Source organism: Haemaphysalis longicornis, unplaced genomic scaffold (genome assembly GCF_048455015.1).
Source record: "Haemaphysalis longicornis isolate Haplotype H1 unplaced genomic scaffold, Haemaphysalis longicornis Haplotype H1 scaffold_16, whole genome shotgun sequence".
NCBI classification, from domain to species: Eukaryota; Metazoa; Arthropoda; class Arachnida; order Ixodida; family Ixodidae; genus Haemaphysalis; species Haemaphysalis longicornis.
The window spans coordinates 16,260,800-16,288,621 of record NW_027526266.1 but is presented as its reverse complement, the minus strand read 5'-3'; the positions used below and the strand labels follow the sequence as shown (position 1 = coordinate 16,288,621).

General features: G+C 47.4%; 1 protein-coding gene across 2 annotated transcripts in view; it reads left to right on the top strand.

Moving 5' to 3' along the window:
- The window catches only part of LOC144166128 (caspase-7-like), a 227,072-nt gene that overhangs the window by 65,999 nt on the left and 133,251 nt on the right, over nucleotides 1-27,822 (top strand). For both annotated transcript variants that reach the window (XM_077695742.1, XM_077695743.1), the window contains one exon: nucleotides 9,393-9,519. In XM_077695742.1, the coding sequence (XP_077551868.1) occupies nucleotides 9,393-9,519 (127 nt within the window). The remainder of the gene's footprint in view (nucleotides 1-9,392; nucleotides 9,520-27,822) is intronic.

The following is a 27,822-nucleotide window of genomic DNA, read 5'->3' as shown; positions in this document are numbered from 1 at the left end:
TTTCATTGGAACCACTAACTGCTCAATTGATCTTCCCCGCCTGTCTTGGTAGCAACGACAAAGCACGCCATCCTTCTCGAAAAAAGTGACATTCTTTCGTGCTACCCCCATTTTCCTGGAATAAATCCAGGCGGCTTATGCTCTCCTCCACCCCCTGCTCCTCACGCAACGTAACCGAGCTGACGCCATGCAGACGTTGAAATGCGGCGGAGCTCGGTGGCAACACGCGCGCCCGTCCCTCCTCGCCTGCGAGTTCGCTTTCCTCTGCGTTTTCTCCATACCTAGCCACATTGACGGCCTCCCTGCCTTCGCCGCGACCGCCTGCCCACTGTTCGGCGGTCGTAACTGCCGTCTGGTCATTCTCGGGTTCTGGGTCTGGTCATTCGGGTCTGGTCATTCTGGGTCTGGTCATTCGGGTTCGGGGTCTGGTCATTCTCGGGTTCCTTTCGGCTCCGAACCACTCTTCCCTCGTTGCCGGCGGGATGTTTATGCGTTTCCTCCCCCGCTGGGATGTTCTTGTTCCTGATGCCTCGTACTCGAGCCTCGCGGCCATTTCACGTGTCTTTGCTCGCGTCAGCGCCATCACGGTCCCCTCGCAGAAGCTGAGGCCTCTCTTCCTCAGAAGTTGATACGATTTGTTAGAAAACAAATACGGGTACTGCAGATGGAGGTTATTCGACACCACCGCTTCGGTCTCCAGCTTCCCGAACTGACCCTCTATCGCTACTTTCGCCACCGGCAAGCAAACGCTTTGTGCGTCCACGACTTGTCTTATCCAGGCACATTCCCCCGTGTAGTCCTCCCTTCTTACGAGGTCTGGGTGAATGATATGTAATGTAGCCGCGAAATCCCTGAGAACCTGGCATGGTTTTCCGTTCACCGTCAGCGCATGCAAATAATGGGCCAAACGTTTCGCTGACATAAGAAAAGACCACCATGCGTTTCCTGCAAACCGCAGCTATGTGGCCGGGTTCTCTGCAGTCGCTGACATAAGAAAAGACCACCATGCGTTTCCTGCAAACCGCAGCTATGTGGCCGGGTTCTCTGCAATTGTAACAAACTAAAGGCTGTTGAGCTTCGAATCTTTTTCTTTGTTCGTTGCGTGCAAACTCTGCTTCCCCCTTTTGGGTCAACCTGCTATCGCCTGCTTTCCGAGCCCGCTCAGCACTCTGTTGGTTGGGAATGCTTTTAGATTCTGGATTGCGGCTCCCATCCCGCTTAGGAGCACACCCTGGGGCTGTGCTTGGCGGCTTTTTGAAACGTTGGTGATCATTAACCTGCAGCTTGCTACGGGGCGCGTATTCTGCTAGTTTGGCCGCATCGTCCACCGTCGCAGGATGCTTATCCTGAACCCAAAATCTCATCCCGTCAGATAACCCTTTGTAAAATTGCTCCAGCCCCACTGCCTCCACGACTTTGCCATGGTTTCCATATGCCTCAGCTCCTTTCAGCTACTCGGGCAGATCCGCCTTCAGCTTGTACCCATACTCTGTGAATGACTCGACCGCACTAACCGATTCACCACGAAATCTTTGCCGAAACGCCTCGGCATAAAGACGAAACCTGTCAAGCAGCGCCTTCTTTACGGCCTCGTAGTTACCCGCCTGCTCTGCCGTCAGCCGTGCCACTACATCCGCCGCCCCGCACGGTAAAAGTGTCAGCAGGCGCTGGCGTTATGTGCCGCGGGAACAGTTTATCTTTCCACGTGTTCTTTCAAAGTTAACGAGGAACAGTCCTATATCCTCACCAACTCTGTAAGGTTGCATGAAATTCTTCATCTTTACGGTTTCGGTGCTCGCCTCTCTGCGCGTACTCTCCTCGCTCAGCTCTCGAACCTGCCTTGCCGACTCTCCCAGCTCCATTTTCTTTAGCTGAAATGCCTGCTCCTCCGCTCCACGCCTATCCTCCCGTTCCCCCACTCGCCATCTTTCCTCTCGCTTTCCGCGAGGAGGACAAACTTTTTATTGAGCCTTTAAAGTCCCCTTACGGGGGCGTAGTGACGGGCGTACCGGTGACCGCAGCAGCCCTCGCCGTGACCACCCGTTGGGTAGACAGGTCGGAGCTGCCCAGCACCTCAGCCCTGGGCCCACCGTCTGGTAAGGGGGGAAAGGGGTTGTTGGGACAATTCTAAAGGAGATGGTCCAGGGTTTCCCTTGCTCCGCAGACGGGGCAGTTGGGGGCAGGGTAGACGGAAGGATAAATACGGTGCCGGTGGTAGCGACAGGGGCGGGTATGCGTTTGCACCAGTCGCCATAGCCGTTCTTCCCTGTTGGATAAATCTGGGTATGCGGGAGGGAGCTGGCGGCGTGAGAGGCGGAGATGTGCCGTAATGTCTTGGAAGGTTAAGAGACTGTCCCGAGCTGATAGGGATCCGTTAAAGGTTTCTAGGCTAGGGCATGCTCGGACGTTGAGCTCTCGAGCGGCCCTATCTGCTGCTTTATTTCCCCCCACGCTCGTGTGGGCCTGAGTCCAGATCAGCTCTGTGGGTACGGTAGGGGAAGTTTTGAGGAGAATTCCGAGCGCCGGGGGCAAGATCTTGCCTCTGGCGTTATTTCGAATGGCCGCTTTCGAATCCGAGATGATAGTGGTAGGGGGCGGACTATGTGTATGGGCTAGGTCTATTGCCGCCTCTTCCGCCTCAGCGGGTCGGATGGTGCGGACTGTTAGGGAGTTAAGAGGGAGAGTGTTGGGATGGCTGATTAGTTCGACAGCGTATGCGTCCTGCCGTCGATAGCAAGCTGCGTCCACGTAAACCGTAGTGGGGTAGACAGGGTATTTCTCTGCAATCGCTTGTGCGCGTTGTTCCCTACGCTGCTTGTTGAAAACAGGGTGCATATTGCGCGGTAAAGGGCGGATAGTGAGGGAGCAATGAATGTCGGGTGGTATCGGGAGCCCGTCGTCACAGAGAATCGGGACTTGAAGGTTAAGAGTAGCAAGGAGAGTGCGACCGGTGGGCGTAGGTGAGAGCCTATTTAGCTGACCGTTAAGGTGGGCTTCAATGAGTTCCTCCGCCGTATTGTAAATGCCGAGTTTCTCGAGTCTGGCAGTCGTAGTGGTCTGAGGGATTTGTAGCACCGTTTTGTAGACCTTTCGAATGAGTTATTTGACATTAGAGAGTTCGGTACGCGAGGGAGTAAGTGGGACGGCTGAGCATAAATGCCTGTATCAGCCGGATACGTTCCGTTTCTTTGAGCCCCTTGTTGCGGGCAGCAATCCTGCGGATGAGGGCGATCGTCTGATTAACCTGAGAAGTCCGCTGTGCTAGGTACTAAGTGTTTGCGCGATTGCGCTGTATCCAGAGCCCAAGTATTTTCAGGACTGCCACTTGGGGAACATTCCTATCATCAATCCGGACCTCAATGGTGGGTGTCTGGGGTAGTTTGCCGGATGGTTTGGAGGGGAGAATTAAAAGCCCAGATTTTTCCGGTGAGCATCCAAGCCCGACGTGACGAGCGGCGGCGGTAACTAAGTCAGCTCCCTGTTTGCGAGCCTCCTCGATTTGAGCGTTGCTGCCTCCGGTGGTCCACAGCGTAATATCGTCGGAGTATATGCTGTGGCGTAAGCGAGGGATTGTGACGAGCTTACTGGGAAGGTGGATTAGGGCAATGTTAAATAGGAGCGGGGATAACACTGCGTCTTGAGGCGTGCCGATGGTTGGGAGATGGATAGAGTCGGATTGTAGGTCGCCGAGCTGAATAACAGCCGTGCGGTTCGAAAGGATGTTACGGATATAGTTGTACGTGCGGCTACCCGGAGCCAAAGTGGCAACGTTACGCAAAATAGCTAGGTGGGACATCCGATCAAAAGCTTTCTGAAGATCAAGTGCCAAAATGGCTGAATTATCTACCTTTGAAGGGGCAGCGGTAATTTCGTGTTTTAATTGCAGGAGTACATCTTGAGTTGACAGCCCCTCCCAGAAGCCGAACATGGTGTGCAGAAATTGCGCAGTCTGATTCATGTCGTTCACAAGTCTTGCATGAACGACATGCTCTAGAACTTTGCCCACACAAGATGTAAGGGACATTGGTCGCAGGTACTCAAGCGCCAGGGGTTTGCCTGGTTTCGGGAGGAGAGTAACTTTAGCGTGTTTACATTCGGGTGGTAGATCACCAGCCTCCCAGAAACGGTTGTAGTAAGCGGTTAGAATATCGATTGAGCGATCGTCAAGGTTACGAAGCAGCTGGTTAGTGACGCCATCCATCCCGGGGGCCGATCTTGGACGGATTTTCAGTAAGTCTGCACGAACCTCGGCCACGGTAATTGCCCAATCCATGACGGCATTGGCGGGTTTATGGTAGTCGGGAAGAGCCTCACAGGCGCTTTTGGTGAAGTAGAGTTCTTTAATTCTAGTCATGAGTTGGTCGTTAGAGCCGGGGAACTGTTGGATAATTTTGGTGAGTCAGTTTTTGCTGGCCTGCTTAGACTGAGTGCGGTCAAGCATATGCCGTAGTATGGGCCATGTGCGGCGCATGCTGAGGTTTTCCCGCATGTCATCGCAAAATTGGCCCCATTGCGTTCCAGCCAGTTCAGCGGCGTATGAGTCGATCATGCTACTTAGGTGAGCAAGTTAAATCGAAGGCGCCGGCTGGGTTTCTGCCGTCTCCATCGTTTTAGAATGCTGGAAGAAGAGGCGTTTTTCCTCGCGCCCTCGCTCGAGCCGCTTTTCTTCGCGCTCTCTCTCTTGGAGCAACTTGGCTTCAATTCGCTTCTCTGCGATTATACTCCAGCATTCCTGAAGCTCGTCATCCGCAGCACCGATAGCTCGAATGGCCTCTCTGATGTGTGGCTTCCGGCATGTTTTCCCCAAATCTATCCCCAATTCGCCGTACATGAGTACGAGGTCGGGCTTCCGCAACTTGTTCAGATCCATGATCAGCGCTGCTTTCTCCAGAGTAATGAATTCAACCACAAAATTCCTGGGCAGTTGAAAACGCGCTCCCGTTTTGGCAAAAACCTAGGCTAAATACCCGATGCCTCATAGAAGAAAAGCCAGGTACTCACCAGTACCGCATGACTCTGCTGCTCTGCGCTGATCCCACCGCTGCCACCAGTTGTCGTAGCCGGGTCCGGGGTCTCGGGGGCTTACCGCATATGACCAGGATTCAGGGGCGAGGGCGACAAGGAGAAGCAAGACGGTTTATATACAAGTAGGGTTACATGGTCAAGATACAGGGTCGAGTGCCAAACAAAGGGCCTGCACGGCCTTAAATAAAGTTTGAGGTCCTGGTTCGGGGTCTCTGGCTCTGACTGCACGAACCAATCACAGCACGGGCACCGTGTAACCAGGGCCCCTGTCATTGGGCCCTCCGGGGCCTTTCACTGGGGACACACGAACCAACAACAACGATAGCTCCGCGTCTCCAGGCCGTCGGTCCCGGGTTCTCCGGGGTCTGCAAAAGTGGGCCCACGTTCCGGTCACGGCGAAGGACGCAGAGAGGGGTGCCGACCTTGAGTGCCAGGCTCTCCAGACGGGCGCATTTCTTTTCGTTGTTTTACTGTTTTACAGTATTATCGGTGTTTTCTCAGCGTTCGACCCATGCTTCGAGGAAAGACGCTTGCTTGGCTTCCCGGGAGCTCTCCGACCCGGTGGAAATGGTTGCTGGGCGCTTTGGGACGATTCCACAAGCCGCGCGAAATACACTTGCGAAGCTGCCTATAAGGCTCCGACGTTTTGTTGTCCGTCTCGGTCGCTACAGTATTGTGGACTAGCTTATATTTCTAGCTCGCCTGCTCGTCAGGGCGAGCCGAGCACCTTCCAGAAGTCGCTTCATACTTCTTCACGCAGTTAGCACGACGAACATTCTCGTCTTTGCCAGGGTACAGTAGATACGCAGCGCTCAAATCGAAGCAGGACTCAGCGGCATTCAAGGGGGCAGTAATGTTTTCGCATAAGATGAGCTGTGTCCTCGGAGCTTTTGTAATACATGCCATCAGGGCGTATCAAGAGAGGTGCGAGGATGTTCTTCAATTTCTAAACGCCCCTCCCCCCAATATTTTCTGAACGTTGTGTCCAACTCCACCATTTTTTCTTATCTTTGCCCGTGTTATTTACACACCGCCGCATTCAAAATTAAAATCGAAGAATGGCAGGAAAAAGGACAAAAGCGAAAAGCAATATTACTAAATTATTTCTCCGCATTTTTGGCGTGAAGAATAACACCCCCCGGAAAACATTTCCGCCTACGGCCCTGCACCCCATGACTGATGCATATAAGCTCTAATGGTGAATAAATAAATTCTAATACATCAGTAATTTCAATTCTGCAAATGACAGATTGATCGAATATGCGTTTTAACACGCCGAAGGTGCACCTGGTCTATGACGCGCTCCCAGCGGGGGCTCCTGATTAATTTGCGTAACTTGGGGATCTTTAGAGTGCTCCAAACTCTCCACATGTGGGCGTTTGAGCTTTTCACCTCCATCAGAAAACAGCCACCGCGGCTTGGATGAAACCCGCCTACTCCGGCTCAGCAGCCTGACGCCATAGCCACTGATCAACTGTGGCGGGTAACTCCCTCTAATGTGGCGTAAGGCATGCTACGGTGCCAGCTGATTTTAGCAGGACGCGTTCTTATTTCGTTGGAATTGTGCCATGTCAACTGCAGTGCTCCCAGCACAAGTTTTAAAAACAATGCTAGTGAGCAAAGGTAATATTTCTGTAAACCATAAGTTGTATACGACGGATTTTACTAGATTATGTAAACGATGCATACACAACTGGGAAAAACTATAGGCTTTTTTTCCTGTATACGCCAACATATGCGATGTCTTACTATAGCATTGAAGAGGATAATCTTGCATCTTGCCCAGGTTAGGTTCCAGTAACTCGCTTATTTTTGCGAAGGCTGTGCCACATTGTATTTTCCGCAATGATTCTTGTACAGTTTGCTGGTGACATAACACTTCTGAAAGTTTCCATGTCGTCTAACGAGCACGACGAGTGCTGTTCAGCCATGCCTCCTGAAGATCAAGGTAGACAAGATTTCAGAACAGGGTGTCTAACCGGAACCGAACCGATTTAAAACCCGGAACCAAACCGGTATTTTTGTTTTGCGGTAACTAAACCAGAACCTGAACTGTTATTTTTTCAGGCGCTGAACCCGAACGGAACTCAAACAAAAAAAGGAATAACGGTTATCGATTTCCGTTGAAACGGTTCGACCACCCTTTGTTGATAATGCGCAGTGAATATCATCGGGGCTTTGTTTTTTTACGCAACGTCAACTTCGTAATCTTTTCCCCCATCCCCCCGTCCGGACCCCGCGCCATCCTTGTGTTAACAAAAGACTCACTGCCTCTCACACGCTTCGCCTCCTCAGGGAAATCACAACGTTATCAACGCTTTATTTGTGGTCGCAACATGGGAAGAAAAGCGAACCGATTTGTTGCTGCTGGTGGCGCATTCAGAGTGAATGGCTGAGCAACACACACTTTAGGCATACTGCCGACGGTATGAAACTTCGAATTTGTCCTTCCTTCCCTGAAAAGGTTGCTGCCCCATCGCAACGGCGAAGCCCCCGCCCTAAGTGTGCCTCCTTGTTGCATTTCATAATGTGGTTAGAAAGGTATCTTTCGCACACCTCGAATTTCTAAGTACTGGGACGAGTGTGAACAGCGGCAGTGGGTCAATGGATAAACCACTGACGAAAGTGCATGTTCGATCACCGCCCCTCTCATTAGTTTTTTTGGCGGATACGACAAACAAAACGTCAATTTGCCCACATTCCCAGGTGGCCAAAAATGTTCTTCCGCAATGCACCTCATCGCACAGGCATAGCTTCGGAGCATCAAATGCGCTTTTTTTTTGCAGGTGTTTGCGCCGGGAAGGCAACAGAAAAGGCTTATCACTAGGTTTTCAATTATTCCGCGCCGAGTACATAGACGAATAATTTCTGCTCTTTTTCGCTACCGTCGATAATCGAATAAGCCCAATACCAAGGGGCACTTTTGTCCTAGATGTCCCTTCATTTTCCCTGCTATCACATAACCAAGCATGTCATTACTGCGAAGGCGGCGAGCGCCGTGGTGAATAAGAAAATCGTTAATTTCTTAGGACGCCTTGAGCGGAGAAAGTTCTACCGGGCGTTTCTCGTCTTATATTTAGGTCAGAAGTTTGTTACAAGCCATTACAGTAGGTCGCCTCAATACTGCTAACAAGGTCGTATTTCGGGCGTTGTATCTGATAAACAACACGAATTATGCAGTGTGATTTTTGAGGCCAGTCATAAAGAATAGTCTGGGCCCTGATTTGTATTGGTTTGGAGGAAAATTCAAAACTGCTTTTTGTGATATTGCTTTTCAATTTCGAGAGAAATGCCTTAAATACGTTTAATGCACCGTATTTGTTCATTACAGAAGATTTTTTACATAAGATAGAATTCTCACAAAGAATACAAATTGATGGGCGAATATTACTTAAAAATGAGCTTCCTAGCTTGTTTAGAAGCGAAAAACAGGGCCCGGAATTTTACAATTTTTGAAAGTGTCGTGTTTGTCATTTTTAGTTTAAAAATTTATCTCGCAGGCAAAAAAAACACGTTACTAATTTAAGAATATTCATAGTCTTGGCAGAAAAAAGTATTTCTGACGACAGCTGCAATATTTGGTCTTTTGTAGAGGTAAAACTTCGTATTTCGTGCGAATCGTCCAACGAGGCTGTGACCCGATCCGGCTTGACTTTTTTTAGAAATACAAAAGCTTTTCTCTGCAGAAAAATTACGCATATAATATAGTGCGTAAAATGAGCTACGTATAATTATTTTCCCACAAATTAGAAATAGCGAACAAACACACCTGTTCCATTTCTGGCGAAAAGCCGAAAACTAGTACCTTGGATGACATAAGGGCTGGGCGTGAAAGTGGTTGCTAAATTAACACTGCTTCTTTTGTTTTCCATCATATCTGGTTCAATTGCATAAAGTTGTCTTTGATGTAGAGCCACAGTCATGACAAAAACAGGTAGTATCTCGGCTTCTTGTCAGTGTTTTGTTTTGTTTTGTCCCTCTAAACTACTGAACACTTCTCATACCGAATAATCCAACTCATGGAACCGGTTCGCGAACCGATTTAAGCTTCTGAACCCGTTAGGTACTGAAGCCGAACCGGAACTGAACCTGAACGAAATTAATTACCCCGAACCCGAACTGCAACCGGATCGGTATTTTTTCCGGTTCGATACCCTGGTTCCGAGCGACCAGCTTGTAGCAGTCTTACTACTTCGGCAGTATACAAATACCTTTCAGATATGTGCGCTTAGGAGGCGGCAATGCACCGCAGTGGAGTCAGACGCCCTTCCCGCTGCACTAGCTCCCATTCGAAACCCACTGCTCGCGGATAAGCAACAGACGCGTGGTATTTCACTTGACTTTTCTTGGGGCTGCTGATCCCGCAGGTATCTGTTCAATATGTTCCCCCCATGGAGCCCCGCGGACTTCCAGATGTTGTGTACCAAGCTCAACGATGAGGAGTACCCCATACGGAGCGCAAGACGCGGGAAGTGTATCATCTTCAACTACAAGGTAAGAGCTGCCGAAAGATTTGGAGGCATGATGTCGTGGTGTGCTGGAGAATCATAGCAAGGTCATCATACCCTCGTTAACTTGGCAAGAATAAAATAACAGCAACGGTGTCTGCAGCCTTTTATCTGTGGGGGGAGTTGATTTGGCATTTTAAAATATGTGCTTAGAACTCCGAAATGCTGGCATGGGCCACGTTCGCCCTCTTCTTCCTGTAATCTGGATGCCTCAGATCTGATTTCAAAGACATACTGCATTGTATATCGTGACAAAGCTTCGCTTCACTGAGTGTGTCTGGGGTGGGGGGCGGGTGATGGGGGTGCGCTGCAGTGTAGATACAATAACTCGTTTTTATGTGTTCTTCATCAGATAATTTTTGCTAGAAGTGCGTCTCTGCCGCAGACTTCATTGCTTGTTGTTTTTCGGATGTAGGTATGTATAAATCACATTTATTTCAATTATAATGAACTATTACTTCTCAATTCCTTTCCTTTTTTTCCTTTTCAATTTGTAATGTGGTATGCATGCGCTTTGACGTAATTTTAATTAGACCTGCTTTAGTCGATCTCCTGCGATTTTCCCTCCAAGGTCCTGGGATTGATTACCGCATGTTTTTTTTTTTAACACTGAGCTAATATTGTTTGACTGACGACAAAAGTGCAAAACATTACTCGAAACACGCAGGGAGACAACATAGCCAAGCTTTGTTGTCTCCCTGCGTTCTTCGTGTAATGTTTTGCGCTTGACTTGCCAGTCACACAGAACCGCTCTCCCAGAAGGCCGCACGAATCACTAATATTGTTAGTAAAAATTAATAGAAGCAACTGAACAAACAAGTGCAGAATGGGAAGGAACGTCGACCGTTGAACCTATTTCAAAGAGAGTGCGGGGCCTTCCTAATACATTTGCAGGCCCGTTCAGAAATGGTTCGCACCTTAGGTCCGAATCTTGGTAAACGAGCCACGTTAGCATAGGATGACAAAATAATTTTTACAGAATCCCCGAGCGCATTGACATCGGGGACAACGCTAATGACAACGGTGAATATGACAGCAGGTACTCACGAACACCGTCGCGGATAGACGAGAAGAGATAAGAGGACCAATGAGAAGAGGTTTCTCTTACTCTTGCTGATTGGGTTCCGGTTCAGCACCAAGCAGCGGCTTTGGCATTAAATTTTGCTGTTTTTATGATTGTTGTTGGGAATATCGCGTTACCCCAGAATGTCTTGTCTTAAAGGGAAGGTGAAGCGGTTTTAGAATTAAAAGAAAAGTTGACTAGCAGCGAGTACACATTGAATAGTTCATGTGTACGAAATATTTTCGCAATACATGCAATAGAAGCGGCGCAATGAGCAAACAAAAGTGGCCCGATGCCCCGCCCCCATCTCGCCGCCCGATGCCGGAAGACCGAAGAGCGCCGGTGAAAACCGGCTGAAAAACGTCATACCTGGACTTCCGGCCGGATCGGCCGCCTCGGCCATGCTCTTTTCGCCGTGTTTCCTTGTGAATGATACTTGTTGTTGTTGTGGTTGATAGCACTCATTTGTACAATTTTCGTGTTCAAAAAGTATGCACGAACGCCAAACGATCATCATGCCGTATTCCTCAGCAGAATAATGCCACGCCGGGATCCTTGAGCGACAGCCGAGGTGGCTGTGCTTGATGACAGAGAATATACTACACTACGTTAAATACTTTGTAAACCGCTCCAATGCGTTTTTTTTATGCGACGGACGTGAATGTTCACATTAGATTCTAGATTTAGGAAGGATGGGAAATACATGCTGTACTTTGGCCGGGGATGCTTCGTTCCATTCCAGAAACCAAGTCACATTTGTTCAGGAAATACTTGTTTCGTTAAACGCGTCGGTTTTCTTTCCCTATGGGCTCAGGACAGTGTTCAAAAAACAATTTTTTGGCGAAACTAAAACAAGGGGCCAATCCCGATAGAAGTTCTGTCCCGGCTAAGAGGTAAACAGTATTCCTAAAAGTAAAAGAACCAAGACAACCAGATTACTTATTTTGCAAGTATACATGTCACGATAAGGTGATGTTTGTCTGGAATTAAAAAAAAAAAAACACCACTCCGAACCACCACCGTGCCATAATTTGTGTTGACTGCGGGGGCCTAATTTTTTGCCCAAGATTCCGTATGGCTGCATATTATAACCTGGCAAGCACTTGTTGTCACTGAACCTCAAGTGGGCTCCATCGATAGTCGGTGATATATATATAATGATGATACTAAAAAAATTAGGAGCGAAGAGTAAATATACGGCCTCTGTCCGCGACTAGCGCCGTAAATGCTTAAATCTAGAAATGCTGAAACAGGCCAACGATTCATTATCACAAACGTTTTGGAGATTGTTACCAAAAGTAACGTAACTATACAACGTAACTGCCTTGTCCGACTGGTCTGTTAATTATAACGAGGTGGCCGTAATATTGTAGCAGAATGCGCAACGCACAAGCGAAAATCAAGCCCTACTACAGCCAATAATGCTGAGCAGGCACTAGTATGCTGCAGTGTTTTCAGAATAAATGCATCGAAGTGCAGCTAGCAATCGCGGAGGCGCCGTAGCGCCACTGCCGAAATTGCGCGCGCGTGTGGGTCTGTGTACGGGGATGAGAACGGGGCTGGGGTGGGCGACAACGAACAAAGGAAATGCGGAAGCAGAGTCTGCTTGTTGGTTTATGCGTGTACCGGCAAGATGTGTCTCGCATATACGTTTACAGCGCATCAACGCTATTTTTTCGCGCAGTGCACGTACGTGCTTTTCTATGGTAGATTGTTTATAAAACGCCCATTATTCTTCGGCATAAATGGTTTTGTGTATAATAAGAAACAGTTAAGGCAGTACCTAATATTAACATAAGGTATAAAATCCCCCTATGCTGGTTGCCTAATTCAAAAATATTTTGATGGAACCCACTAGTCGACGTCACAGTCACTGCTTTGGGGTTCTCTGTCGTGTAAAGCAAATTTAAGCTCCAAGATAATTGAACCAACAGCACGGGAAATTATAAAACAAACTTCCAGTCATGTGCGAAAATTAAACTGCAAGCTAAATTGCCGCAAAGGCAACCGTGCGATCGTTCGCAATGCTTCCGACAACCCGCGCGGCCGAAGGGTGTCCTCCTTTGACGTCATGACGGGCGCAACCAATCAGGGGCGTCAAAAGACGAAAAGCGCGCGTCTTTCAAACGGGACCGCGCTTTTTGCAAGATAAATGCCACTTGAACTCGTGTACGATAAATTTCAATGTGATATTCGGAATCAGCGCACAAGAAACTATATAACTGTTAATCTAACTCAAATTTTTTGGAAAGCGCTTCAGCTTCCCTTTAAGCAGTTTACGTTTTTTCCATGAAACTTTCCGCACTATATTTGTAAAAACGTCACTTTTGTGATCGGATTTTCGACATATGATATGTTTCACTGTGGATGGAATACATGTAACAATAACGTACCACGAATCGTCCTAAGCTGCCCGCATGTATTACACTTTCTCGTTAAACACCTATCATGCATAAGCAGCGGTGATAAAAATTATATCACCGCTGCATAAGCAGCGGTGATAAAAATGGATGAGTGATTAGTTTCTGCTTTTCTGATTTATACTTTCGGGTCCTATGCTCTTCATGAAATGAACGAATTTGACTATCGGTTTCTGTGCGGGCCCGAACGAAGAGTAATATTCTGCAGTCTAGAACTGTAGTTTTGCCGTTTAATGGTGTTCATTTTTGAGAGAGAAATGTAATTTTTTGTACACTTTGAATAAGATGAATGGAGGTTTACGACCTCACATTCCCTTTAATTATAATGAAGAAAATAGTTCTTGCAAGATTTACAATACACAACTCATTAAGTGCATAGTAATAACAGGTCTGTAAAAAAAGAAACTGCATATCTCTCTCTCTCTCTCTCTCTATATATATATATATATACATATATATATATATATATATATATATATATATATAACACACGAGAGACCGCAGCACGTATGAAAACGATGGTGGAAGTAGGGTTTCGAACAGACAACGAGGACCACCGGACCCCGGTCGAAATCTCAGTTCCACCATCGTGCGTCCAGCCTGTCGTGTCATAAGTTTTAAAAACCAATGCCAGAACTTATTGATCGCTATATATATATATATATATATATATATATATATATATATATATATATATATATATATTTATCTATTGTAGGATGGGTTCATTCCAGAAGAAAATGCAGCTGGATGATCAGCGAAGGCAGTCCAAAGCAAGTGGGACACATGACTGGCTCTTACGCGCTCTTCTCGCGTTTCACGCTAATGATTATGTCTGTCTGGTTGACCGGTGCTTCATCTTCCTTGTCGTTATTATAAGATGGACAATCTCCTTGCAAGGGTAGGAGATAGCATAGAGCTGTTCACCGCTGTTACCTGTCCCGCACTGCAATAACCCCCCGAGGCGAAGGGACCGACCCTGGCTACACTCTTAGTCAATTCCCGGTTATACGACTCACATGCACACGGACCGCCGCGTCATTTTAAAGCCGCTTAAAAAGCGGCGGTTCAGGCGGCCTCGCGCGCAAGCGGTCTGCCAAACACACGGCCCATCGAACAAGCGGCCCGGCGTTTAAGCGGCCGTATTGAGGGCCGCCTAACCAGCGGGCCACCTAAACACCGGGCCGTGTGTTCGGCAGGCCACTGGCCGTACTTTTTCTACGCGGCCCGTTATGCTAATCTATTCCCGCTTACGAAGCGGCCCCCAAATCATACGGCCCCTCAAATAAGCGGCCTTGTTGCTTTTCACAAACGAAAAAGAAAAAACCAGCCACTCGGCCAGAATCGAGTTTATCCGCTTTTTTTTTCGCTCGCATTGCCAGGCCAACGTCAGCATCCCGTGACGAATGCTCTAACACATGTTACATCATCCGAGACACGCAAAGTGCACATAGACACATACACGCAACCCTACTGAGAATCGAACCATGCGTGCTTCTGCATGCTGTTTCTGCATGCTGCATGCAGAAACAGCAGAATTCTGCATGCAGAGTTCTGCAGCAGAAACAGAATTCTACATGCTGTTGCGCGTCAAGAACGAGTCTTAAATAACATATTCGGTGGCAAATTGCCTTGTTTAGACCACCGTTTTTTAATCACTCTACGAAAGAGGCATAATACTACGGTTTCGGAGGATTTAAGTACATTGGTACGAGCGGAAACCTTTTGTCATGCTGTGTGCCCTTTTCAACAGTATGATACGCCGTGCGGTAATTTATTCCATCGATGCAACCGGAATTCATAACAGTTCTTCTGCCTTGTTAGCAAACGTATACTTGGACAATGGTGGAAAGTGCCCCCTATGACAATGCATGCAAATAACTAGCACGTAAGGCACACTGTCGAGCTGAACATAAGAGCTGTCTCGTCACGAGTGGCAAGTATACCAAGCATGAAATGGTGTACTGAATATTTTCTGCTCGTCGTAGCTCTTCTGATGGTGTGGTTACATGCCTTCAACTCTATTTTGCTTATAGGGGGCGATAGTAAATTATGTTTATGGTAATGTAATGAACCAATAATAAATTACTCACTCTCTATAACATTGTGTCGCGAAGCCTGCAGAATTGCTGCGTCGCTTGCAAAATTGGGGATCGCGAGCACACAAAGAATATCTAACGTTTTCTCACGCAGACAGGATAGGCGCTCGGCCGTGTAACTTGTAATGGCCTGAATTACCAAAAAAATGGAGTTTTCGCGGATGTTCCACCTTTAATCGTTATAACATCGTAAATAAATATCATTGGACGAACCAAATTTTGAGAAACCAAAAATTAAGAGAAAATATTAAAAAAATGACGGAAACTGGCAAACAGTATAACGCCCTGCATTTCCACAATAATGCAGATTTTGCGGAAATTCCACTTGCAATCGTTATCATAGCGCAGATCGAGATAATTGGCCGAACATAATTTTGAAAACGAAAAACAAAAAAAACTATAAAAAATACGGAAAATGGTAAGCCGTGTAACGTTCTTCATTTACAAAAAATGCAGATTTGGCGCAAGTAACATCTGTGATCGTTATAACAGGGTAAATGGAGATAATTGAACGGACAGAAAAACAAAAAAATTTGTCTCTAAAGACTCACACTCAGGAGAAGCGGCATAAGAAAGCTGGGCATTAGTAGACAATTCTCTTAATTTCTGCAATTTTTTTAAGTGGTCTCATTTCATTCGCGCTTCCGTTATTAAGGAGTTATAATATTGTACGTGGAAGCGGAAGGTCGTGGTTCAGCATTTTTCAAGGCCGTTCACCAAAACCATAGCACTTGGTCATGAACGTGCATTTGTGCATCTGAAGTTTAGACCGTATAAACAATGCCACCAATAAATGGGTTACAATGGCTGCAATTGTACTAATACCTTTGTGATTTGTGCACTTCTGGAACATCTTCATGACCTAAGTTGTCAAGCAATAAGGTTTTACCGTTATAATCTCAGTGTTTTGCCACCTCGTTTATCAGGCCTGAATGCATATACCACGAATTAAAAAACTCCCTATATTTATAATGCCATGTTGCAAGCAAAGCTGTTAAGCAAGTATCTGTATACCTTAAACCTATCCGGAACTTGAAGTGATAGTCTACTCATACAAGCTTGGAACACAAACAGACAACTGAGTTGGGTGTGTAAATGTTAAGTATTTTGTCATTCTCGAATTCATGACCATGCACAAGTGTGAAATGAAAATTATATAAATGACACCATGTCGAAGTTACGATGTTTCCTTTCTATTTGATATCCAAAATGCAAATACGCACGCGAAAAACGTGTACTGAAATAACGAATACAGATATTAGCAGAGTGACCTTATGGAACACACAAATGAAAATATTCGTTTGTGGAAAGGCAAATAAGGACCTGTCAAGATAAAATTATTGCTTTCATTTGTGGAATTTTCAGCAGCTTGCCGAACAGGGAAAAAACTAATACCCCTGTCAAACGTGCCTATTTAACTGCACTTCCACAGAGTGCACTCTCCTAAAATGTCATTCAGAAGCAGCTAAACGGCAAACACAAATGACACTTCACAAGGAACGCACTTTAAGCTGAGTGTGGTCCCCAAACACGCTTTACCGGGGCAAGCTCGCCGACTGAGTAATCTCGTGAACAAAGTCCAAAAATCGGAAAAAATAACCTAAAACCGCGAGTGTTTAGATTATAATAAGTAACTTTAAAAGTTATTTATAGATATATTGCTTACTTACTTTTACAAAAATTGAAGCAGCGACAAAAAATAAGAAAATAACCTCTTTCTCAGCAATGTGCAGCGCTGCCTGGTGGGTATTTTGCTCCATGGCAGCCGTACTCTGCGGCGTTCTCGTAGGTGGTTTCTTGTGGCCCTGCGATTGTGTTCCTGCTTCAGCGTATTTCTGTTGTATTCAACCCTTTCAGGTAATTTCCTCCAAACAATAATGATGCGGCCATTCACTGCGCAGTGAATAACAGGGAAGATATCAGCGCCGGTGTTCAGTCGCCGTCCTGTCTCTGTTTTATGTGGTCTCGGGCGAGGCGCCGCTTGCAATTTTATCCAATGCAAACACAAAAAATGTTTACAGTATTCCTTACGCGGTAAAGGGGAGCAATTCCAAGTAATTGTGCGTAATATTTACGCCGGCTATCGTCACTGACACAACGTCGAAGGGCACTTTATTTCGTCGTTTAGCAGCGCGCAGTTTAAGTGTCACTTGGAACTACAATACATATGTATAGATATATTGAAGCGTGGTTTATTAGCCCACTACCGAGCAGTTAGAGCTTCGGAGAAGCCGAGGTTCTTCGTGCTTTCGCTAACAGCATCTGGAAAGCATCATCATCGATTCCTTTCATCAGGTGCTTAATTTTCTCTGCTTCCGCCATAGCTGAATCAACACGGTTGCATAGGGCCACAACGTCTTCGATATAACTTGTGAAGGTCTCTTCAGTAGAGCACTGCACAAGCCCGGACCTGCCCGAAAGTCCGGGCCCGACCGGCCCGCGGTCCGGGCCGGGCTGCCCGAAGTCGATTATTGGCAGGCCCGGGCCGGGCCCGGGCCGTGCCCGGGCTCAATGCCGCGGGCCCGGGGCAGGCTCGGGCTCGACGCCATTGGCCCGGGCGGGGCTCGGGCTTGAATTCGTAGGCACGGCCGTTATTACGTCCGACGTGAAGTGTAGAAAATAGCACCAAAATGAATATTCTTAGTTTATTTTTGCGCGCTTCTTGCTGTTAGTTGTACGAATTATTTTAAAAACGTGTTTTTCTAGGTCTGATGATCACTATACTGCAATTTTAATGACGTTTCTTGTACAGCCTCAAGATTTTCTATTTTGTTGTATAACATACCAAAGATACGATTACAAGGAATGCCCAAGAGGAGAAGGACTTAATTCAGGCATTCTGGAGCTGTGCACCTATGTCCATGTATATACACGTGTGTTTTAGTTATCGTACCAATCAAAATGCGGCTGCTGTGGCCGGGAATCAAACACGCATGCCAGAGAAACACCACCACTTAACGACCACTGCATGTGAAGTACTTCAACGCGCGTACATACTCGTTGGCTCAATTGCGGTACGAAAAAAGCAAGCAATACCAACTTGTGGCCAAGACAACCATGTGAAGTTGCCAAGAGTCTGGTCATCAAAGGTGATGGTGTCTCTCGTGTAAGAATACGAGCTATATTTCACCGATGTGGCGTGAACTGCAGACGGTGTAAGCTAAACTATGGTCACTTTTAAACCCTTATTTTTTGCGTTTCAGTTCATGACGTGCTTGTACAGACTAGATGCTCCGTGTGATCTCCCAGAATATAATAAACAAACTTCATTTAGCGTCAAAGACCGACCTGATCACACACGCGCGGGCCCTCCCTAGGCCAAAAAATAAATTACCGGGCTGGGTCGCGCCCGGGATTGAGATGGCGGGCCCGGGCCGGGCTCGGGCCAGGCTCACTTATGAATGCCCAGAACCGGACCGGGCTCGGGCTAGGTGTTAAGGGCCCGGGTCGGGCTCGGGCTTCGCGAAGCGGGCTTGGGCCGGGCTCGGGCCGTAAAATCAGGCCCGCGCAGTGCTCTAAAAGTCTCCAGGACTTGTAGAGGCATCGACGAGTTCACGCGCCAGCAGAAATCTACCATATTCTCACTGTAGCTGGTAAAGGTCTCAGAAGCCTGTTGAGCCCGCTCTCTTATGCTCTGCTCCACGCGCAGCTTGCGCATAGCAGGGCGGCTGAATACGGCGACAATGTTTACTTGAAATTCGGACCACGTTGATCGATCAGCTGGATGGTTCTTAAATCATTTTTCGGTGAGCCGCGTCAAGGAGAAACCCACGTTACTGAACTTTGTGACATCGTCCCACCGATCGTACGTACACACTCGCTCAAAAGAAGAAAGCCAGTCCTCGACGTCCTGGTCGTCCACGCCACTGAAATGCGGTGGGTCACGCTGGCGGATCGCCACGGGGCAGATGACAGCCGGCGGGGAAGATGACTTGGTTGTTTGGACATCACCAGGCATGGCTGACTCAGTGTGAGAATGCAAGGTGCGACTCCGGAGCGCTCCATACTTGAAGGTAGACAGGGTGCGCTGAGAAGGAGAACCCGCACACTCCGCCAAACTGTAGTATGTGCTTATTGCCCAAGAAAGAGCAGCAGGATGGTCAGCGAGGGCAGTCCAAAGCAAGCGGGAGACACGGCTGACTCTCACGCGCACTTCTGGCGGGTCACTCTGATGATGATGCCTGTCCGGTTCACCGCTGCTTCATCTTTCTTGTCGTTATTTTAAGATGACCAGTATGCTTGCAAGGGTAGGATATAGTTACATAGAGCTCTAATGGCATGACATTAAATTAATACAACACATCAGGGGTGACAAATGCCGTTTTCGAGTGATGATCGCCCAGTATAGGAACCTGCTCATATACGAACCTCAAATTTAGCGACGAGAAAAATTCTGCCTCTTGCAAGCTGCCCAGAGCACCGTTTATGCGGGGGAGAGGATAGACGTCCCTGCGCGGGATTTTGTTGAGGCGGCTATAGTAAAACAAAATCGAATAGAACCATCTTTTTCTGTACGAGAACAGGAGATGCCCAACACTGCTTGAGGGTCGAACAACGCCACTCTGGAGCATGTCGTTGACGTGCTGCTCGATGGTGCGACGCTCGTCTGGGGATACGCGATACGGCCGTTGCCGGGGGTGAGCTTGGCTTCCAGTTTCGATGATGTTCTCCCAACACCCAAGCGCGTTGTGTGACAAATCAAAAGATTAATGGAATCGCTGAAGTAGAGCCATAAGTTGAGCTTGTTGGGTGCTGTCTAGGGCATCGTCCACAGAGTCACGAAAAACGTCAGTTGCTGAGTTCGGATGTGACGAACCGGGATCTAGTCCGCGATGTCAATGTGTGACACGCCATCCGTAAAGTTGAAAACAAAGCCAGGGTCAATATGTTCTATACTTCCAATAGTTTCGCGTTGCAGGATGGCGTACGATACGGTCAATATGTTCGTGATGAACGTGGCGCTTGCCCTCGAGTGGAAATCCAGGACGGAAAACGGCAGCGGAAAAAGGTTGTAGTGGTGAAACATGTCAGATGTCGTAAACAGCGCCGTGGCGTCGGTCGCAGACACGCAGCATAAAGGCACACATACAGAAGAACAGGGAAGAATGTGATTACCTTCTGCCACGACAAGCTTAGTAGCGTGGATAGGATGGTCGCCGTAAAACGACGCGTCAGAAAAGGTGGAAAACTCCACTTCGGCGTGTGTGCAGTACAGCACTGCGTTATGGCGCCAACGTAAGTCCCACCCTACCATTACTTCCTGGGAGCAAGCTGGAAGCACTATAAACTCAATATGGTGCACGACGTCTGTTATAACGACCCGAGCCGTACGTGCAGCCATTTTCTCTATATGTTGTGCACTTACGGTTCGGAGCGATGGTCCATCCAGGGGCGTCTTTACTCTGGGAAGGGATCGGCAGAGATCAGGGATAAATAACGGAAACGGCGGCTCCTGTGTCGACCAGAGCTAATGTGCGAATGCCTTCAATAAAAACATCTATGACATTGGTAGGGTAGGGAAGGCATGAGGCCTTGGACTTTTCAAAATCGACGGAGCTCGTGCGTACGGAACTGCGGCGACGCGTTTTCTATATCTCGGGGACCAGGACGGTGCCGTATCAGGGAGCGCGAGCGACGGCGTGGTGACAGCGAACGGTGGTCAGTAAAGCTGGCGCGGTCCAAAGAGGAGGCTGGTAACGACGAACGTGGCATCACATGCACTTGAGGCGACGGAGGAAAGTCTGCATTGCACAGAGTTCCGGGTTCACGGCGAATAACGGTGACAATAGCGTGCAACGTGCCCAGGCATACTACACCCAAAGCAGATAGGGCGATTGCCCGGTGTACCCTATGCACTTCGGAATTTCGGCGCGAACTGAGGTTGGGAAAGCACCGATGGCGTAACCCGATATCGAACTGGAAATGTCGGATCGAACGTCATGGCAGACTGCTGCAATGGTCTTGCGGCGACTTCTGCATAAGTGACTGGCGCAGCTACTGGAACGTACTGCCGAGACGGCAGCAAGTGCTTCGGCAATTTGACCCCGGATGACACCTCTGAGGGCAGGTTCTAGTATGGACACAAACTGCATCGTGGAGGATAGCAGGGTCAAATGTCGAGCCACTTCCTCACATACAAAGTAATCAATTTGCGTAGGAACACGGAATCAGCGGAAATTTCAGCCAAGCCCAACCCAGAGCCATCCCGTGCAAAAGAGCCTCCAGTAAGGGCCCGTTGCTTCCACAGCTCACCAACGTTTAAACACAACTGGACCACATCGGCAACCATGCTCAAGTGCATAGACAAAAGCATTTCAAAGACGTCGTCATCTATGCCTTTTAAAATGTGCTTGACTTTCCCAGTTTCCGCCATAGATGGGTCGACGAGCTTACGTAGGTCCGCGATGTCTTCAAGATAGCTAGGAAAGTTCTCGCCAGCCTACTGGGCTCGAACCCGCAGGCGCTCCTTCGCTTGAAGCTTGCGGACCGCTGGTCGGTCAAAAACCGCTACAAACTTTGCCTTGAACACAGGCCACGTCCGGCATTCGCGCTGGTGGTTCCTATACCATAACTCGCCGGCGTCCTTCATACAGAAGCCGATGTTATTCAGTTTCATGGCGTCGTCCCATCGGTTACGAGTGCTTACACGTTCATACATGGACAGCCAATCCTCGGCGTCGGTTTTATCGGTTCCGTTGAAGAACGGAGGGTCTCGCTTCATGGCACCGTAGCACATCACCATCGGCGATGAGGGCGTAGCACTCTGGTTCGGTTGGTTGTCCATTGCCAAGCGTAACTTCCGGCTCTGGAGTTCCAGCATTAAGGCGTGAGCCCGGCTCTTTCATCACTTGAAAGATGATTTATTGGCGAAGATCTTTCTGAAGGCGAGAGGTTAGGAATCACGGATCAGGGAAGCAGCCACGAGGTGACCGAAGCAGTCCGATTGTACCCCGTAGGTTTAGACGATGGCGATGAGGATTTCGGGCAGTCTTCATGCTGATGATGACGCTGCTCGTACTGGTAAACATTAATCATTCTAATATTCCTCACTACAATATATATATATATATATATATATATATATATATATATATATATATATATATATATATATATATTGAAGCGTGGTTTATTAGACCACTACCGAGCAGTTAGAGCTTCGGAGAAGCCGAGGTTCTTCGTGCTTTCGCTACCAGCACCTGGAAAGCATCATCATCGATTCCTTTCATCAGGTGCTTAATTTTCTCTGCTTCCGCCATAGCTGAATCAACACGGTTGCATAGGGCCACATCTTCGATATAACTTGTGAAGGTCTCTCCAGTAGAGCACTCTATGGGCCCGGGCCGGCCCGAAAGCCCGGGCCCGACCCGCCCGCGGGCCGGGCCGGGCATCCCGAAGTCGATTATTGGCAGGCCCGGGCCGGGCCCGGGCCATGCCCGGGCTCAATGCCGCGGGCCCGGGGCAGGCTCGGGCTCGACGCCATTGGCCCGGGCGGGGCTCGGGCTTGAATTCGTAGGCACGGCCGTTAATACGTCCGACGTGAGGTGTAGAAAATAGCACCAAAATGAATATTCTTAGTTTATTTTTGCGGGCTTCTTGCTTTTAGTTGTACGCTATATTTTAAAAACGTGTTTTGCTAGGTCTGATGTTCACAGTACTGCAATTTTAATGACATTTCTTGTACAGCATCAAGATTTTCTATTTTTTTGTATAACATTCCAAAGATACGATTACAAGGAATGCCCAAGAGGAGAAGGACTTAATTCAGACATTCTGGAGCTGTGCACCTATGTCCATGTATGTACACGTGTGTTTTAGATGTCGTACCAATCAAAATGCGGCTGCTGTGGCCCGGAATCAAACACGCATGCCAGAGAAACACCACCACTTAACGACCACTGCATGTGAAGTACTTCAACGCGCGTACATACTCGTTGGTTCAATTACGGTTCGAAAAAAGCAAGCAATACCAACTTGTGGCCAAGACAACCATGTGAAGTTGCCAAGAGTCTGGTCATCAAAGGTGATGGTGTCTCTCGTGTAAGAATACGAGCTACTATTACGCCGATATGGCGTGAACTGCAGACGGTGTAAGCTAAACTATGTGCACTTTTAAACCCTTATTTTTTGCGTTTCAGTTCATGACGTGCTTGTACAGACTAGATGCTCCGTGTGATCTCCCAGAATATAATAAACAAACTTCATTTAGCGTCAAAGACCAATCCTGATCACACACGCGCGGGCCCTCCCTAGGCCAAAAAATAAATTACCGGGCTGGGTCGCGCCAGGGATTGAGATGGCGGGCCCGGGCCGGGCTCGGTCCAGGCCCACTTATGAATGCCCGGGACCGGACCGGGCTCGGCCTAGGTGTTACGGGCCTGGGTCGGGCTCGGGCTTCGCGAAGCGGGCTTGGGCGGGGCTCGGGCCTTAAAATCAGGCCCGCGCAGTGCTCTACAAGTCTCCAGGACGCTGTGCTCGCGTGCAAAGACGCTGCTCAGTAAGATACTTCCGCACGGCGGGACGGCCGAAGACCTCGACAATACGATGATGATGATGATGATGATGATGTCCTCAAATTTTTTGGCACGTACCCACAAGGGGGGATTGGCCAGGGCTAAACCGGTTAAAAACATGGGACTTCAAAATGCTTATTTCCGGAACAATACGGTTTTTGAATTCAGCCCAGGTATCCATGGTATCCTCGTCGTCGGGTGTGCACCAAGCCGAATATCCACAACGGGGAATTGTCCTTGCATGAACGCCTGTGACAATTACATCAATCGCGTCCATAATCAACGCTACAATATATATATATATATATCAAGGTGTCGAACCGGAACTGAACTGAAAAAAGAAATAACGGTTACCGGTTCATGCCCAAAAGGTTCGACCCTCCGTTGTTGATATTGCACAGTCAATGCAATTCAGGCCTTTTTTTTTTCACGTACCATCAGCTTCGTACCCGTTTGCGCACTTTCCCCTCCAGACAATTGAACATTATCACGCTCTTTGTAAAAACAGGGGAAATGAACGAGCACCAATTTAGCAATGGTCTGTTGCTGCTGGAAGCGCGAGCGTAGTGCAAGCTGACCAAACGATATGCCATTCTCGGTAGCTTGCAGGGGATATAAAATGACTTTGCCCTTCCCTAGCTGCGACTTTATTGGAGAAATCAGGCGGCAGGAGTGCTCCACTGCGCAACCCTCAAAGCCCACACCTTATGTGTGCAAACCTTTTGCATTTCAAAATTAGTTAAAAAGGTCCGACAGCTGTAAATTGTTAATACTTGACCAGTGTGACCGCAGGAGCTGCTCAGTGGCTAAGCCACTTGCTGCTGGAACAAGTGGCCTCGGTCAGCCTTCCTCAGGACTGTTTTTCTGAAGTAGATGGAAATTGAGAACGTCTATGTATCGAGATTTTGATTCACGTTTAATATCCCCAGCTGGTTATTATAAGTCTGCCGGCCTGCAACATAAGCTGCTCCTCGTAGCATCAAATGCGCCCGTATTAAAAAAAATGTGTTTAGACGAAAACAACAAAAAAGAAAAGGCGAATGACGTTGTGAAGTATTACGCAAAAAGTAAGTAAAACCCAATAAGTATAAAAAAGCACCAAAACGTGGATATTGATCTATACTTTTTTTTGCTCTGCCTTTCACAACCAAACGTGTCATCAATGTGAAGGAAGTGAGTTGCGTAGTCAGTTTTTGAGGACAGTAGAGTGGTCAAGTTGTGTTTTTACAGATACAAATAACAACACATATGGCAGGGAAACTGTTAATGGGCGCACTTAATCCCTTGGCAAGAAACTACAGTCATCGACCTTGTCTTGGAAGCAAAAACAGTAATAAAGCAGATGACACGTGCAGAAAGGCAGGCCGGACCTCACACTGTCCCATTCGCCCAGCGATCATCTTTTCTGCTTGTTCTGCAGTTTTGTCTCTTTCAGATGTGCATTTTTTTGAAGGTGCACTTGTACTTACTGCCCAAACCACTACATTACTTCTACTGCTACTTGTTCCGGAGGGGAGTACTGCCGTGGACGAATTAAAGAGCGTCTACCCGAAAAAGCTTCATCTCTTGCTCCTCGCGTCAAATTTCCCTTTCATTTTGTAACAGGAGAATCTGACATAAGATTGCGCACTGTAGCACACGGAACCATGGCATGTGGTCAGGCGGGACGATGACATACTGATTGTAATGCAAACATCCGGTATAGCTATCGCAAAAGGAATTGCAGTGACCAGAATAATAATGCATTGACTGAGTGTTAACTAAAACTTACTTTTAACAAAAGTGTGTCGAACACATTCGATAAGGTAACAGCTAACAAAAAAATTAAGGGGAAGCAATAATCTAATTCATTGGTAGTATTTATATGCCTGTGCTAGAATTTTTCTCTTTTGTTACAAATATAAAAAATGCGCGCCATTGCTATGAAGTGGCGGTATTCGAACGCGCCAGTACGCCGGCCTAAATTTAAGACTTCAAGGTTTAGCATCATGAGCAATTTCGTAGCGACGATATCGATTTCAACAAACAAGGAAAGGGCAGAAATATCCCACAGTCAACTCTTGGCGATGGGTTTATGAATAGTCGCTAGGACACCATAAAGTCTGGCCGAGAAAGTAGGTGGCAAATCGTCGTCACTTCATCTCTTCTTCTAATATCTCGTAATTGTTTGAACGTTCCTCGGCAATTGCGCCATTGCCCTTGGGGAACAGCAGCATTTTGAATTTTTGTTTGTATTTTGAGTTGACTGTCGTTGTAAACTACTAATTTTGAGTTGACTGTCGTTGTAAACTACTAAAGATATTTTTTTCTAATTTCAGTGATAATTCCACTGATCGAACTGGTTCCTGAACCGGTTGAAGCTCCCGAACCGGTTCGCAAACCGGTTCGGTAGGTGATTTTGTTGAGCCGGAACTGAACCGGAACGCAATGAATTCGCCTGAACTGTAACCGTAACAGCCCCGGTATTCTTTTGGTTCGACAAACTGATATATATATACAGTTTAGTCCACTTATAACAATATCCAAGTTCCATGGAGATCCCATCATTATAACCGATCATTGTTATAAGCGGGTGGCGAAATAAAAAGACGGAACAGAGCTCAAAACATTTTAGTTGCATGCCACATGGCAAGGTCGTAGTAATAATAAATAAATTGTTGAAAAGAAGCCACAGTCGGCTACCTTTGGTTGCCGCGTGTAAAGCCAGCGCAAATATTTTCCACGAGCATCTATACGTGCTCCACCTAGCTGAGGTAAATGTCCTTGGCGGAAACAAAGTCCCCGAGGGACTGTGCCACGCATTGGGCCTCTGACGGAGAACTAAGGAATTTTCATTTTCTTCTGTTACAAAAACAGGTACAGAAAACTTGTGGTTACACTTTCCCACATACATACACTCAGTCCGTTCGTTACATTCCACGACAACATCACTCTTTGCTGTTAACAAACCAGGTACTTTCCATGAAATGAAGCAAGAACTATCACTGTATGGACACAAATGCAAATGACACACTTCTTGGCACATGGGTTTTGCACCACGAGGGCAGCTGGTGTCCTGGGGGGGGGACCTTTCCCCCGCCCTAGCACTCGCTCCCTTTACACCAGATGTTTCATTTACACTGGGTGTACCTTGCTAGGCACACAAATACAAAGCTTTTGTGGTTTGTTAACTGCCTGAGTAGGCTGTGCAACCGCGTCATTAGTGTCATCACTGTTGCACTTTTTGTGCACAATATAACCGGGTTCAATCGTTCTATCCGATATCGTGGCACTGGAGCATTGGAATAAACTGTTTATGTTTCTCTAGAAAGAATACAAAAGTTGACGGTGCCATAGCTGTTCATCGTTATATCTGGTATATTGTTATAAACAGTATTTTTATAAGTTGACTCGTCTGTATATATATAAATATATATGTATATATATAAATGTATATATATATATATATATAGTCCGAGGTCGTGGGTTCGGATCCCACCCGGCGGGCATTTTTTCACCACTTTCTTTTCGACTAAAAAAATTCTTCATCTCTTTATGACCCACCACAACCTCCCCTTTGCTTTCCGAGGTTTTCTTGACTGCCAACCCTTATTTTCTGTCTTATTTCACAGAGCCCCTCATTTCCTATTTTCTGATTCGCTACATGCTTAGCGAGGGCCTCTGTTCTGGCAGTCTTGGTGCCAAAGGGAGCTTAGGAGGGTTCAACGCTGGTCGACCACTCTCGACATGTCGTAGACACTCGAGTCACGGCCCGGGGGTTAAAAAGAAGGTCCCCTTCACCCCGAGTAGTCCGAGTGGCGCTGGCTACCACCCCCAAGTGCAGGAAACAAAAATTACTTAACATAAATACCCGAGAAAGTGCTGGGGAAGCAGCCCCGCTGGTAGCGTAGTGGTTATCGCACCAGACCGGTATTCTGGAGGTCGTGGGTTCGGATCCCACCCGGCGGGCATTTTTTCACCACTTTCTTTTCGACTAAAAAAATTCTTCATCTCTTTCTATGACCCACCACAACCTCCCCTTTGCTTTCCGAGGTTTTCTTGACTGCCAACCCTTATTTTCTGTCTTATTTCACAGAGCCCCTCATTTCCTATTTTCTGATTCGCTACTAGTCCGAATATAGTTATATATAGTCCGAAATTAGTCCGAATGGCGCTGGCTACCACCCCCAAGCACAGGAAACAAACATACCTAAC